Here is a 17,921-nt window from a genome sequence, read left to right on the forward strand (position 1 = left end):
ATTACGCCAATCTATTAAAGTGTATTTTAATCAATCACACTATAATGTGTTTTAATAAGGAGTTTCGTAAAAAAATTAATGTGACTGAATTTAAATTAGGTTAATTTAGTTTTAATGATTTTTAACAATTTAATCTGTGTTAAATTGAAATGACTAGTGTATGTTTAAAACTTTTTTGTTGTTGTTGCCTAGTTTAGTACAATCTAATTCTAAAACGACAACAACATGAATTCTGAATTGCTAAGGAGTGATAAGCATGCAATTTAAAGCATATTATTCAACATCTGCATTAATCTTAATCTACAAACATTTGATAATCTTTGGTTCTATTGTCTGCATTTTATGTTAAATTTTCAATAATGGGCCATATGTTACATTTGAGATTCTTGGAAACTAGGACATTTTTGGAAATGTTCTCTTTCAGGATAGAAATAACTGTTGACTTCTGATCTCAATATGAATTGTATGAAAACATATGATTTTCAGAAAATGAAAATACAATATAAAATACAATACAAATGAGATTGTACAAATAAATATTTAGCCACCAATTCACCAAAAAAATAAAAAAATAAAATAATAATAATAATAATAATAATAATATTATATATATATATATATATATATATATATATATATATATATATATATATATATATATATAATGAACTGCAATGAGACTCAGTTGGATGAAGAAAAATAATAAATTAATGTATTATGAAATTCATTATTAGTTGTACTTTTATTTTGTATAAAAAAATTATATAGCACTTTATTTAAATAATTTAATACATCTAATCCAAAGTTTTATTCAGTTTCAACCTTTTTTTATCCACATAAAGCAATTAGGATCTATCATTTCATTTTATGTAATGAGCTTTCATTAACTCATATCTTATCAAATCTTGTTGATATAGAATTTAATACTTTTTCACATCAGCAAATATTTAGATTTAGTTAAAATGCAATTTCTGTAAGTAGACCCCCTGCCAGCCCATCATCCTCATGCCCATCAGTATTCACACAAAATGTCAGCTTTTAATTAAACTTACAGTATGGCAGAAGTTAAAGAAAAGAGACCATCAGTCAAAGCTGAGGAAAGACACACAGAGAGTTTTATCTCAGGAATCTGTCATTTTGAATGTTAATGAGACTTTGCTAACTGACTTTTCATTTTCAACATTCAACATCCTGAGTTCTGTATTCTAGAAACTCAGCAGTTTCTCCATGATACAATACCAGTTCCAAATAAAAAATACAGGCCAAAAGTAACACTGGCTTCTTTTTTTTTCTTCGACTTTATTATTATTATTATTTGTCAGAATATCAATAAGCCACTATCGGTGAAAAAAAAAAAAAAAAAAAAAAAAAAAAAAAGAGAATAAAATCCAAGAGACAGACTAGGTCAACACAACAATGTTCAATAACAGGATCATTAAACAGAATACACAAAGACAGCTGGTCAGGATCCCATTAATCCTACAAATAAGACTTCACAAATGACCGCTGAAACAAAGGGAGCATTTAACGGTTAACTAATGAGCTCTAAATGCAACACAGGTGTGTGGTTACTATGGGAACAAGCTTTCGGATAAACAGGGAATTCCAGAGAGGATGCCCTCTGTTGACTGTTAGGGGAACAACAGACACTTCCCTGACATCTACACAAACAAACACAGCCATTTCAGAGGATACAGCTGTGTTGCTCTGGTGCTATATGTAGCATTTGTTGGTTATTAACTAAATATATGTCATTTTCTAGGCCCGAGAAGGTCCACTGAGATGAAATTAAGGTTCTCAGCATCGTAAACAGAGCAAAAACAGTCATTTAGCTCTTTTATCTCATCGATTTACAACATACCCAAGGCCCTTTCAGTTCAGTGCTTTAATGTAAAGCACAACGACAAAAAAAGTCCTGCCGGTTCGCTATACATTGCAGACTGAAAAACAAAATGACTTGTTAAACATGGGTTCACAAACGTTTATCAGGATGCTCTTGGAAATTTTAATAAGTTATTTAAATCTTATTTAGACAATGCAAAGTGATCTAATGACATTGCAATAAAGTTCAGTTTTATATATAGGGGAGAACCGGGGCGAAAGTAACACGGGACGAAAGCATTTGCATTTCCAGCTATGACAGCATGTTCAGCATGCAATCCTTGACGGAGCTGAGAAATATCATGTGATTTCCTCATCGTTTCTGGAAGTTAGGTCCGTAAAACAGTTTTTGAGTGCAAAAAGTAAAGTAATTGTTGAAGCGGTAATTTTTTTATTTTTTATTAGTCGTGTTGTTTTTCTTGTTTCATGTGTCAAAGTAATGACCAATCTACATATTATTTCGTGCTTTAACACATCCTAAAGTTTGCATTTTCAAATTTGTTACTTTTGTCCCGCTACAGTCACAAAAAGTATTTATTTTGTTCCAGTGCAAGCTATATTGTGAATTGCTGTGTCTTGCATCATTTCTTACAAATGTTTATGTCATATTATACCAAAAGAATATGTCTTAGTGAGGGTCAGAAAGACAGACAGAGGTCTGGTTTTATCCAGATGTTTTTGAGACGGTGTTTCTGGACATAGAGGAACATCACTCTCTGGGCAGCTGCTACGTCACATTTATATTTAGGTTTTAGCCATATCTTAGCCTTTACACCTCCACCTGTGAATTTGCAGTGTTTCCAGATGTTTTAATGCACATTTTCAATTTATGCATAAAAACAACTGGATGGAAACATAAATAGTCCTGTTTAGAGTTTTTTTATTATGCTAATGTGATAAAAAATTTATATTGTGCATTATGTAGATTTTTTTTATTATTATATAAAAATACATTGAAATTTACAATAAAAAATACAGTCAGGTTTTAAGACATCTGATGAAACAAACTTACATTTTAAATGAAAATATGAAAATGTAATTTAATATTTTTTTTTTTTTTTTGTAAAGATAAAGGACAAAATATGTTTGCAGTTATTTATTAACAAGGTCACAATCAGGTATACTTAAGAAAAATAAGACTAACAGAAAACAATCTAGCTTATATTGTTGTGTTACTTTTGACCCACCTGTGTGTTACTTTCGTCCCAACCGATGGGGTCGAAAGTAACAATGTTCAACTTATGTTCAAAGTGAAATTATACTGAAGTCTTTCTACATTTCTACAAAATACCACCTGGTATTGTTAGACCACACTTCTGAGTTACTGGCCACAGCAGAAATATATCTCTGTACACAATATTATCTTTTAAAATGAAGTTTTTCTGAAAAAAAAAAAACTTTCTGAAAAAAAAAAACCCCTGCTCTCCCCTATATATATATATATATATATATATATATATATATATATATATATATATATATATATATATATATATATATATATAATTGTATAAATACTAACAAATACTGGACATTTCAAACCTTGTGCAAAGCTGAAATTTCCATTGTAAAGTATATGCCATTCCTGGCTGCAATTCCAAAACTTGGTTTAGCCACATCACAGAAACAACAACCATGTGTCCTGACCAGAACTCAAGCTCAGGCCATGACCGTGAGGTCACTTGAGGATGATAAACAGTAACACGGTTAAACTAAAAGGGTACATTCCAAGTAGTTATTAGTTTTGTGACTATTCTAAGAATTTGAAAATAAAATAAAGCAGTTGGCATACACTAAGTGTTCAAAAAAAGAATTTTGTTCCAGAATAATGTGTCGACCTTCAGAATCCCAGAAAGAGACGGTTGCCTCATTACAGATCAGAAAGATCCAATTAAAAGCTGTTTTTGAAATGAAAAGCACTTTTCGTTTGCTTGTTTTAGAATAGCGGTATCTGCACACCTACATAAACACAGTGTCATAAAGAAAGAGAGAAGGAAAGATATCCAACAAACTGTTGTTTACATTCCCTGTTATATGAAATGTTGAATATTGACAGCATTTGAAAATAGGCTGCGGTGAAAATGTGGAGAGTTTTATAAAATATTCATACGTTCATCTGTGTGCTAATGTGAAACTTGTGTTCGGTTGAGACCTGACATTTTTTAAACATGTTTTTTCGGGGTAGAACTGCCATTTCAAATCTATTTTAGAAGAGCAACGTCTTGCCAACTCGCACACAGACGACGCGAACACACGTACTTCAGAGAATCAAAATATCTACTACCACTTTAAAAGTGTGCAATCAAACGTCCAACCGTAAAAATAAAAATGATGTTTGGATGTTAAAGTTTTACAAACCTCATTTGACTTGCAGTTTGATAATGCCAGAGAACTGTGCTATTCTTACATCTTTAAAAACACTTACAACATCATCTTTTTATAACAAGCTTCTACATATTTTTTTCCCGCTTCTCTTTCAAAATTCTAGCCTAAAGCTGTATTACAGCCCAGCAGCGTTTTTCCCCTGTCGACGTTTGACCTTGGACCATTTAGAGTTCTCATTGCTACATTAATACATTAAAAGCATGCAATTTCAAATATCCTGCTTTGAAGAGGATTTGTTCAAATATTAAGTTCACTTCTAATGTTAGTCCATGTTTCTTGCATCAACATAATTTAATTGAATCCATTATTTCACAAGCTTTAATTGCAAATGGAAAATACCAGTGTAGCTGTCATTCATTAGGGAGAATCAAGTTGCTGAATACTGAAAAGATGTTGATGTGTAAATGTATGTTACTCACCCCGGTCATACTATTTTCCACCAAACAATACATTGTGAATGCGTCCTTGATACAAACATGACATTGTGTTGAGGTGAACGGTGTTGGGAGTAGCGAATAACAAGCAACACAAATTGCTTAATCAGAATACTTTTTTTTTCAAGTAACTAGTAAAGTAACTTAAAAATGTATTATTGTGTCCTGGGTCTTCACATTGAGGATGTTATATAGTATAAACAACTTTTATATTAAAAGAGCAAGGACAATCCTTCAGTCGTGACAAAAATATGTACAAACATGGTTAAATAGGCATGAACAGCTCAGCAAAGACAAACAAACTCATTATACATCAAAATGCTAAGAACAGTTGGATATTTCAAGTGGAGATGAGTATTTATTGCAAAAGGGCAGTTTACAATGCTCAACAGAAAGAGTATTCTTAGAGTAATCGCTGTAATAAACATGATTATGATTTCACAACAGGAGAACACTGAATAGCTTTTCACATAATGCCTAAAACCCTTAAACAACTGAATGTGATTCATACAGCTTAACATCTCAAATAATGCATGAGTTTTAACCAAATAATTACTGCAACTGCCATTTCTGCTTTACATAATTCCTTGCAAAAAATGGCACAGTTCACTTCCACTCTCCTGTAATTAAATCAGTGTAACATTGGTTGATTGATCAATTAACTGATTGATTGATCGATTGGTTGATTGATTTATTGGTTGATCGATTGGTTGTTTGATCGATTGGTTGATCGATTGGTTGGTTGATTGATTGATTGATTGGTTGGTTGATTGGTTGATTGTAATCAATATTATGCTGTAAACGGATCTTAAACTTGTGCTGAACCTATACTTTCTTTGAATGCCTTTCATTGTAAAAGTGATCAGTTAATTAATATTAATCGGTATCTTGACTTGAATAAAAGCAGTTGATGTAGGTGTTACCATACAAAGCACATTTTATATTATTTGACAAAACCCTTTTTACAATGCATTTTTCTGAACAAATGAAGGAAATTCGCAATGAAGAAATTAACTAATCTTTTTTTTTCACTAGCATAGACATGAGGCATGAGGACACAAGGCTGTATAATTTGTGCCTATGTGCATTAATCAAACCTTCTTTCATACTCAAAATTACATTTAATAACCAGCACCTCAATAAGAGCAGCTATCACAGTGAAGCTTTGTTCAAAGCCAACAATGTCATAAATTAAGTACTTACCAAGTACTTTTGTTTTTTGCTCTCTCTCTCTCTCTCTCTCTCTCTCTCTCGGTCTTGTAAGTATTTAAGGGTACTAGAGGCTAGTACTTTTTTATAATAATATTTAATCATTTTACAAAGACACATGGTTTCAGAAATAGCACTTTTTTTGCTGACCATATGTTTACAGTGTTTCACTATTCACTATACATACTACTATTCCAAAAACAGATTACAGTACCTACATTCTAGGAAGTGACTTAGTTCTTTATAACTTCCCATGAAAATTTAATGATCTGCCATGGAAGGGATTTGACTACATTCATTAAAGCGTTCCTGAATTTATCTACTCGGGTGAAGGGGAAATAATTGTCTTGAAATATGCAGATATCATGAGGGGACACTATAGGATGCACGTGACCTTTAATATGGCCTAGGTTATTAAATTACCATCGATTAGAGAAGCTTTTACACTTACAATATACTACTATACAGTACTGTATCTATACACAGATACTATGCACTTACATGATAACCTGTATAAGACAGAAAGCACATCATTCAGAATATTTAAAGATGCAATTCACAGAATATCAGTCTCAAAATCACTAGAAATTATGCATTTTTTTCATAAATTTACACATTTGTATCCATTGCACACTTATATTATATTATATTATATTATATTATATTATATTATATTATATTATATTATATTATATTAACCAGAATATATAGTAAAAAAAATACAGCAATAACAGTATATTAACTTTGCTGTTATTATTGTGAAAACTGTGATACTTTTATTCAGGATTCCTCAAAAGAACAGTATGTATGGATTTTTCACTTTTCAATTAATTTGATGTATTTTTTGCAGAATAAATATTCAATTATTTCTCAAAAAGAAACAGTTTAAACAGTTTACTGTATATATTTTGACAAATGTAAAAGTGTTGTTTCGACACAGATGTGTTTCAGTCTTGACCTACATGGATAAATAACCCATTTTTCATAATGAAATATATAGGTGAACCTTTACATGATGAACTGTAGAGCATGCACACACACACACACACACACACAGGGCACACATCACTGCAGAGCACTCACTCACACACAGACTCACATAAAGGACAGACATAATCTAGAAATCTAATTATCATTTCCAGTTCATCTTAAATGATTGGGTAGGTAACTACACCTCATACTGCCATTTAATGAATAACCCTCTGGTTACCAGCATATTTTATGCAGGGTCACTAACTTCATTACTGAAATGCTGGGTCAACAGCAAAGCATTGTCTGAGAGTGAGAGATTGCTGAACCAATCAGATTTTTTTTCTTTGTTATGAGCTCAGCTGGATCTTTTCCTATTCTGCTATATTACAGAATGTTTGGCCAATGCATTTCCGATAGAAGCTCCCACTTCCCAAGCTAAAGGGCCACACAGTCTGCTAAGCATCTCCACTCCAATCTGCTGCTGGTAGAAGCTGCCAGATCTGGTGATTTGAGGCCAATTTGACCATTTGTTTGATGCTAATAGAGCTTTAGATTAGTGGAAGTTAAGAAATAGCTCACCCAAAAATACTCGTTATCATACATGATAATGACAATTGAGTTTTTACAAAATAAGATGTTTTGAAGAATGTTGATAACTGTTTTTGGTCTCATTGACTTCTATAGCATTGTATGTCCTTACAATGGAAGCCAGTGGGATCTGAGAACCATCTAGTTGCCAATATTATTTAAAATATAAATTTTGGGTTCCAATGAAGAAAGAAATGCATACATGAATGACACGAGGATGAATAAATGATGACATCATTTTCATAAAACAAAAGATTTTTAGAAGAAAGCTGGCAACCTAACAGTTTAGAGTCTCACCGTCTTCCATAGTATTTTTGTCCTTTCTATGGAAGTCAGTAGGATCCAAAACCATTGATTGCCAACATTCTTCAATATATATATTATTATTATTATTATTATTATTATTATTATTATTATTATTTATTTTATTTTTATTTTTTTTATTTTTTTGGTGCCTGCCACAGAAGAAACAGGTTTGAAATGGCAAGAAGATTTTTTACTTTTTGGCTAACTGTCCCTTTAAAATGTTCAATATTAGCTCCATTCAAGCAGCTCTAATACACATGCGTTATGTCCACTCAGATCAATGAGCTGTGCGCTGGAGAGGGAATAAAAACAATCAGCGACAGACACGCCATTAATCAGCTAATGTAGCTTCATCAGACTATTAATACAGAGTTGATTTAAAAGTCACAACGCTGGACGTGTTTGTACTGTCACGCTGCTTAAACAAACACAACTCCAGAGAGAATATGAGAAATTTTAAAGCACAATGTATTTATCTGTTTCTCTCTGATGTTTTTGGAGCTACCACCGGGACACGGTATCACATAATTTACACAATGTATAAAAATGTATAAATTTTATCTACTTGCTTGAATAAAAGCTTTAACAATTTCAAAAACAAACAGTCACAAAGGTATATTACATAACATGCTAGTAATACATGTCAGCATGAATCTGTATTCTTACCTCCATAAGGAGCTCTCTGTGACACTGCCCAGATTGAAGTCATACAGTTTGGTCAGCATGAGAATCACCTGTAGTACAAGAAAAACATATATATTCATTTTATTTTGTCTTGTTTAGTTATGATTTGTGGGTAGGGTTTAAATTGTCAATCCTGTTACCATGATTTTGCATTAGTTAATAACTGGCAACTGAAAAGTTCATTGAAATATATTTGATTGCATTGATTTCTCTTTCTAATAAGTTAGTTGTACTTTCACAACATTGAGCACAAGGCTTCTTACATTAAATTGCAAACCCTGTTAACCTTCTGAAAGCATATTTACTGTATATGCTTTCAGATAAAACGATGCAACTTAGTAAAACTTAAATCCATTATTTATCTGGCAGAATGCTGTATACTGTATACATCCACACGAAAAGCTCATTATCAAGTTCAATTATCTTAGATTAATATATAAGATTAATTAAGCATATCTCAGATCATGTAATTGGTAACAATTTCATTCATAGTTAATATGACTGTAGATCATAAAAGCTGCACACATGACTTTAAAATAGCAAAATGCTATTTAAAGTCATGTTAGATGAAGTGTTGCATGCCACAATCATGTCAGCTTCTCAAAAACATTTCATATACACACATATAGTTGTGTTAGACAGATTCCTTGGCAGCAAAAAAAAAAAAAAAAAAAAAAAACTATTTTTGGAATAATTTTTCATGCATAAAAAAAAAATCAACAAATCATCTCTTAGCACAAACGTCCACATAAAATCTGAATCAGAACTATTATTAAATTACCCATTCCATAAACTGCTCAATAAATCAGCCTAAAACAACCTCAAAATGCACAAATCCTCACATCTTCTTTTCATCTCAGCATATAACACCATTAAATGATGCATCAGGCTTCCTCCTTGACACCCTAATAATTCATCTCTTCATTACTTAATCATATCATGCTGAATCTATCTACAGCGCTGTAAATATCCTTTATAAAATTCTTAAGGTGCACGAGACTGTGCTAACTAGGTCAGTCAAATTCCTCCAGGAAAATTAGAGACGGGAAATAGAGGAAATTCATGCCTAGAGCGGAAAAAAAGTAGACTCATAAACTTACAATCTATTTATGCTCCAAGAAAGAATTCATACCTATATGAACTCAAAGCCTCTTGAAGAAGCACTGATCATTACGGGGGGAGAGTTCATTGAGTCTCTCAGAAGTTATAGTAACAAGTGTGTGAAAAAAAAAAAAAAAAAACACTTCTATTTTATATATATATATATATATATATATATATATATATATATATATATATATATATATATATATATCAGTGGTGGACGAAGTACACAAATCAAGTACTTGAGTAAAAGTACAGATACATATGGTAAAATATTACTCCAGTAAAAGTAAAAGTACTCCTTTTTCAATTTTACTCAAGTGAAAGTACAAAAGTACTCAATTTTTTATGTACTTAAGTAAAAAAGTACTGCAAGATAGATGTTTGCAATTTTATATAGGCTACTTAATTTAATTTTATATTAGCACATTTTTTTTATAATCCTACTGCTCAAAATACCTTGGATTTTTTCCAAAATAACCACTATATGGAGTCAAGATATATTTTTGTTGTTGATATGGACTACGCTGATGAGAGTGATGTTCACTGTGAAGCTTACACTGTGATGTACCTGAGAGAAAACAGAGATGACCATCTGATTTTCACCAGTAAGAAAAAAGTATTTTAAATTTAGTTGTTTTACAGAACATCACAGTTACAGTAAAGACCAAAAGTTTGGACACACCTTCTCATTCAAAGAGTTTCCTTTATTTTCATGACTATGACAGTCACACTGAAGGCATCGAGGGCTATTTGACCAAGAAGGAGAGTGATGGGGTGCTGCGCCAGATGACCTGGCCTCCACAGTCACCGGACCTGAACCCAATCGAGATGGTTTAGGGGTGACCCGGGTTGCAGACAGAAGGTAAAAGGGCCAACAAGTGCTAAGCATCTCTCGGAGAACTCCTTCAAGACTGTTGGAAGACCATTTCAGGTGACTACCTCTTGAAGCTCATCAAGAGAATGCCAAGAGTGTGCAAAGCAGTAATCAAAGCAAAAGCTGGCTACTTTGAAGAACCTACAATATGACATATTTTCAGTTGTTTCACACTTTTTTGTTATGTATATAATTCCACATGTGTTAATTCATAGTTTTGATGCCTTCAGTGTGAATCTACAATTTTCATAATCATGAAAATAAAGAAAACTCTTTGAATGAGAAGGTGTGTCCAAACTTTTGGTCTGTACTGTATATATGACATGATAATAAGGCCTGAAGTTAGGAAGAACATTTTAAGGAAAAAAATAATAAAACAAATTTCATAATGATTTTTTCCTTCTCAAATCTTGTCTGTGGTTTAAAAACACCCCTAGCCAAACGGGGTGCATCTCTTCCCACTTTGATAACTACTGTAGTTACCATGTTCTGAACATCACATCCTTTCTTTTCTAACCAGATGTAATCTATATATGTGTGTGTGTGTGTGTGTGTGTGTGTTTGTGTGGCTGAATAAAAATATTTGGACATTATAAAAATTACATCAACTTAGCACTAACAAGCTTGTTAGCCAGACAGTTAGCATCAGCTAACAATATTTACTTATTTTAAGTACGATGAACATTCATGTCTGTGTACTCTTCTAGTTAATCCAAACAATATACATATGTATAACGTTACTATCGATAAACAATATAAAAACAGAAGTCACATAGGACATTTTAATAAAACTGTTAACATTACGGCAGCGATGAATTTGAACGTGCATGAGTTATTGTATTTAATCTGTGTTATTTTATGTTTTTTTTTTTTTGTTTTTGTTTTTTTTGTTTACGTACAAATGATGTGTCTGCATCGTCTGCACTCGAGCATTTGAGTGGGCTTAAATAAATCACTCTTTACAACGGATTTAGTTCCCAAACATCTGACATTTTTGACCTAAATATGATTTTCAGTTACAATAATTAATCCAAAATTTCGACATAACTTACTTTTAGCAACATCAGATGCACGCGCGCTCACAAGATCTCCCGGTTCTTACTTCTGGAGACTCTCACTAAGGTTCATTTGAATCAGTGAGTGGTCGACTCCAGAACAGCTGCAATCGGATCATTCTAATTCGTAAACGAATCGTTTGGTGTGATTCGCGATCCGATTTAAAAGTTTATTTTGAAAAGACTCAGTTCGTTCATGATGAATCAGACACCGCTTCTGCGTGTCGGAGCACGTGATATTATAGGGAGTAACGATATGTTTTATGAAATGTAGTGAAGTAAAAAGTACGATTTTATGCTTTGGAATGGAGTGAAGTAAAAGTAAAAGTTGCTCAAAATAAAACTACTCCAGTAAAGTACAGATACTTGAAAAATGTACTTAAGTACAGTAACGAAGTAAAGATACTCCGTTACTGTCCACCACTGATATATATATACATATATATATATATATATATATATATATATATATATATATATATATATATATATATATATATATATATATATATATATATATATATTAACCACCTGAAAGCCCCTCGGTCATATAGAGCACTTTTTGAGTCAAAATGTTATCATTTGGGTGTTAAAAAAAAATGATTAGTTTAAACATTCACTCAAATCATTTTAGGATGAAAACAATGAACTATAATATATTGTTTTGTGAATTCTTCAAATGCAAACCTATTTTTATGTAATACAGCTTCAAAGGGCAGCCAGAAATGACCATATCATTAAACTTTCAATGTGTTCCTCAAGGCTAAACTCATCAAAGTCTTTAGTCTACTAACATGCAGGCCTGAATCCAGCGTTAATAAAACTGGTACAGTGATTCCAGCCCATTTCAAACAGGCCTCCTGCGTGTGAAAAAAAAATAAAAAAAATAGAAACTGCTGAAAGATAAAAGCGTGAAGAACCATTCAAACAGAAGAGTACTCTGGGAAAGAAAGGGAATGGTGAAATCCCTCTTCAGCTCAAAGAATAATGCAGGTCTTCATGTAAAACAGACAACAAATTTAAGGCTATGGTGGATTTGTTCAGCAATATGGGGAGCAACCTGAACTGCTGGGATCTCTTGTAGTATTTGGAAGCTGCCCTGACATTTACATACAGTTCAGTAACGGAGAGCAAAGCACCAGAGCACTGCTCAACATCACGAACAGCTCGGCAGGCAGAAACGATGTCTGGAGCTAGACAATATGGCATTTAATGGCTAAATCAAAAGTTTAATTTCAGTTTCAGTTTCAGCCATACACTAAATAGATTTTGAGTTGGTTAAAAACCTTTTTAAAAAAATGCAGTTACAATAATAATAACAATCCATATTTGTCCATATTATTATGCTATTAATGTTTAAATGTACAATTATTTTTATTTTTTTTGTGGTTAGATGCATGGGAACAAGATAAATCATAGTGATATGTGTGGTGCAAAAGAACTCAGTTTCTTCAGTGAAGTATGCTGGTGATAGAATCATGAAGTGTGCTTTTTCTTGTTAACATGGAGTATTCATGTCGTTAAAAGGGGGGAAAAGGGAACAATGGATGGTGCAATACACAGGAAAACATTGCAAGAGACACTGCCTCAGTCTGCTGGAAACCTTAAAAAAAAAAAAATCTTGCTTGGACAATCTCAAACACTTAATTTGAAAATTAAAAGAGTTCAAGAAGAAAAAGGCATATGTCTAGTAACGAGCCAGTGTGTAATTCATCAAAAAGTCAGTAATGCTGCATAAAATTATTTTTTGCATACTTCAGTTATATGCCTCATTTCCATAACACCACCCTTGAAAGACACTGTTAGCCAATCAGATGTCAGCATTTCTGAACGCACACAATGATTGACCGGTAGGAAGCATTTCTGATTGACTAAAAAGTGTGGGCCTTCTAAATGCTGCCTTTTTACTTTATTTTTTTCAGTGATATATGTCATGTAGTTGGGAAGCATTATTATATTTTTATATTTTTATGATGTGAAATAGAACATATTTTAATATAAAACACACACACACACACACACACACACACACACACATATAAATATATATATATATATATATATATATATATATATATATATATATATATATATATATATATATATATATATATATATATATATAATGTAAGACACACAATTCAGTAAAATCAGACAATTTAAACAATTTTGTGATGAAATTAAAACATTAGAAAGAATGGTTACTTTTCTTTTTTTCACAACCATTAAATCTGAAAAAATGACTTTAATACTGCTGATGCATGTTTCTGTGAGTAATGAGTCTAAGCTGTTTACATGTTGAGACCTTTATTCTGATTAAGTTTCCTTCATTTACAAAGGCTTTGGCTTGATTCTCTCTGCATTTTGATCAGGCTTATTAGACACTTCACTACAGTGCTGTTCTGAACACCTTTTTAAATCAAGTATTTTCTTAAATTCTAGTTATGTACGCTGAATTATGGAAATATTTACAGAGAAAACAACACTGGCACATAATTAGTTGAAATAACACTGAAGTGTGACTTTAAAAGGTTTACATTTGTTGGAAGGACATACATTACCATCCATATATATATATATATATATATATATATATATATATATATATATATATATATAAAATTCACAATTTTCAGGAAATTTTCACCTAATTTCATTTTGGATTAACTATTCCTTTAATATTCAAATAAAACATTGCATTTGGTATAAAGCATGACTGTTTTTGGGAAGCAGTCAAACAGAAACCAGTGTTAAAGTGCTTGTGGGTAGTGTTTTGGATGGATGGTACTGGGCCATTCTCTTGTATTAAAGGGGAGAAGATCATTCCCACTGAAAAATAATACATTGCACTAGAACAGGTGTTGTCAAACAAAATTATCCCAGCCTCGAACAGCGAGAGCAATTCGGCAACAATTTCAAATGTGGGAGAGAGGCGTAAAACATATAAGGCTGTCCCCATAAAAATCCCCATCTTAACAAATAGTGACATGCCCCATAGCTTAGCATTGCCAGGACTAAATTGTCCAAGTCGAATTTGTTCTAGTTTATTTTCCTCCATAAAACTCAAGGTACTGTCTCTATACACCTAATTTATAACAGACACGTCATTTGGCCACAGCTGAGGAATGTTTGGAGGGAAGAAACCCTATTAACTAATGAAGAAACAATTATATACAGCCCTATTCAGACAGGATTAATTTTACACAGGGAAGCGGGGAAATGTAATAACTACCACAGCTCCTCTGTGATTTTAATCCTGTCCGAATTGGGCATGTCAATGATTTTTTTGCCTACTATAAAATGCCCTGAAGAAATACCCACCATATGTAACCGAGACGTTCTCTTTCAGTCGGTCGCTCTCGACGTCATGTCGGTGGCCGACGAAATTGGGACTCTATATCACAATTCGTTGGTCACCGACGTGACGTCTCTGTTCCGTCCTTCAGGAAACGACGGTTACCATATGTAATCGAGACACAAACTAGACCTACATGAAATTATATAAATATAAAAAGCCTACATAAGCATTTTTGCCGTCTACAATTTAGAATGCTTGGAATATTTCGTTTTAGTACTTTTAGTAATAAATCAATGTGCGTGCACTCTTTGTGTGATTTAACGTCAGATTGCACATCATTACATTGCACCTACCATATTATCATTGCTGTATTGCACACCCCTGACTCAACTTGAGAAGAAAATAAAATCATCTGCGGCTGTGCGCAGCGCACACTTGTTTGCACATGAGCAAAGGGGTTTTTATGAGTCTTGGAAACGCCCGACCACTGTTTCGCCAAACCTGCTTTCCTGCAGACTGAGTTCTTCTGACTATTTTGTAGTAAGTAACGAATATGCTTATAGGGGAAATGTATCGCAGTAAAAGTGAACTATACTAAACCCTGCATCCCAGTGGGCATACTATTTATCCTAAATGAATAAGTGTGTCCCAAAGCATATTATGTTAAAACAGTATGTCAGAAATCCCTGGAAAGTCTTATATTGAAGATCTTAAATGGTTTATATTGGCAAAAACCCAATAACATGAATCAACAGAACTACAAACATGGTAGATGTAACCAATCACAATTCAATTACATGTTAGTATGAAGTTTGCTTCCTCTTCTACACACTAAAAAGTATCTACTACTGCACAGAAAGAGTTCACACTTTTAGGGCATCGTGGCATGCAGCACAAATCTCGGGTCAGAGTTTGGCTGGCCTAGTGAACCCCTGCTGGTGGATGCTGTAACTACAAGATCTTGACTTTTCTCCTCACCATTTCCAGAGCTCTGCCTGTAACAGAGACAGGTGTGACTCTCCAGACTATTTCAGCGACATCTGTCAGGTAGTATGGACATTTTATGCATGACATTCATTATAAAGTATCACGAGATGCATCGTCCTTCAAATGTTTGTTTCTGATTATTTGATAGAAAAAACATGCAAATTATAGCATAGATGCTCCTGAAGTGTGTGCCAAAAAGGGAAATACACAAATGAAAAGTCTGCAAACATTTAGTGTCCTTAAGCTTGAGGGAGATAAAATAAACCACAACCAGCAATCATCAGGGTCAAAGCACATATACTATGACATTCAAAGTTTCAGGGAATTTAGATTATAGCCTTGCACAATCACACAATATAGCAATCTTGTACCCCCTACTGTGTAATATACTTTTCTGTATGATAAACAATTGTTTACATTGTATTTGCCATCTGGCAAATATTTTTAACATTAGCATTTTTCTCAAAGAAAATTATTTGATATTTTGACAAAGCAAAATTCACTTGATAACTTTCTGTCATGATAGTCTCCATATGAGAAATAGTTTAACAACTCATCAAAAATCGCACGTTTTGAAAAATAGTAACCACTGCATTATTGCAGTATTGTATTATTAAAAAATTATGATTTTATGAAAAACTCATTAAAAAACAACATAGGTAAATAAAACTGCATTAACAAATATTTTAAATGTTTTCTAATTGTATGCTTTATATTAATTTCACAAATGTAATATGCTCTACACAGTAATTTATTATTATTATTATTATTATTATTATTATTATTATTATTATTGTTGTTATTATTATAATTTTTTTATATTAGTCTATGTTTGTGCTTTTGTATGTGGCTCTTTAATATCCCTAATTAGGCTGATTATTTTGTATTTCAGGCTCATATTGAACACAAACTATGACTTAAAAACAGGCGATACAATTTCACATGCGTATGACATCATTTCCAGTGGCATATTAACTGTGTTTATGTTGTGTCTGTGTGTGAGGTCAATTTCTCATCCCTGGACGGCATCTTTTACAGCAGAGCGGTAAACATTAGCTGAAGGATGGTGGGCCCTTCTGTCTCTTACATATGGAGAGTGTTGTAGGTGGCCTTGCTGTTGCCAGCTCCTGTCAGATTAAATCCTCCCGCAAGTGTACAAATGTCGTGTTACACAGCTTGTCAATTAAACCTAGCAATGCCTCTCAGTGCCAGTCAAATAGATCCACCCATAATAATATACTGATGGATTTCTGGGTGAGTTCAGTGTTACTTTGTGAAAGCCAGTTGATGCTATACAAAATACTACACAGATGTTGACAATATTTATATTTAACTTTTATTTCATTGAATTGTATTTCATGTTATATAACATTTATATAATTTTAATAGTTTTAGTTAACAATAACAACATTAGTATATAAGACTTTTCATCTTGTAGTAAAAACAAGATGGTGACATGTCTCATATAAAAATGTATAAAAAGGAAGCGGTCCAGGAGAACTGTTGTGAAAATCTGAGATGAACTTGGTACAGAGGGCATGAAGGGAAAGCCAGAGAAAGAGCAACTGTAGGCCCAGAGGTGTGGAGCCAGATGGTCATGGATTATATGTCAGTACAACTGCATCACACTGTTCCAGGAGCTTGAGGACACTGTGCTTGCATTTGAGAAAAGAGTTCAGCACCAGAGAGCAATGGTGGATTTATGACAACCTGCAAGTCACAATACAGTCACTGGCCCTTTTGTCTTAAATGGACAGTTCATCTAAAAATGACAAATCTGTCATCAGCATCACATCATTTCAAAGTATTGCATCTCACAGAAATAATAAATTTGTACCGCTTTGTATGACACGTGAAGATTAAAACTGATGCTGTAGCAGGTCTCTGAGTATATTATTTGCTTTACTCATAGCTGCCAGCTTGCACCTCTTTCTCTCACTTTTTGGTGCTTGTCCTTGGCTTAAAAAACCAAGGACTAAAGTCCCACAATAAAACTCCCTCTCACAGAGGCACGAATTAACAGCACTCACCATCTCCTGTGGATCTGGAGGTCACTGTGTGAATGCACAGAGAATACTGAACTCAGACAGCAAAGCAAACTGACAGATAGGGGTATTTTACTGATGCCAAGGCACAAAACA

The 17,921-nt window shown here is 33.0% G+C and overlaps 1 protein-coding gene across 1 annotated transcript in view; it reads right to left on the bottom strand.

The window, feature by feature from the left end:
* LOC127948339 (VPS10 domain-containing receptor SorCS1) overlaps positions 1-17,921 on the bottom strand; it is a 148,701-nt gene that overhangs the window by 65,099 nt on the left and 65,681 nt on the right. The window contains exon 2 of the mRNA XM_052544761.1: positions 8,442-8,509. Within this exon, the coding sequence (XP_052400721.1) occupies positions 8,442-8,509 (68 nt within the window). The remainder of the gene's footprint in view (positions 1-8,441; positions 8,510-17,921) is intronic.

The sequence above is a fragment of the Carassius gibelio genome, chromosome B1, assembly GCF_023724105.1.
Source record: "Carassius gibelio isolate Cgi1373 ecotype wild population from Czech Republic chromosome B1, carGib1.2-hapl.c, whole genome shotgun sequence".
In the NCBI taxonomy this organism is placed as follows: Eukaryota; Metazoa; Chordata; class Actinopteri; order Cypriniformes; family Cyprinidae; genus Carassius; species Carassius gibelio.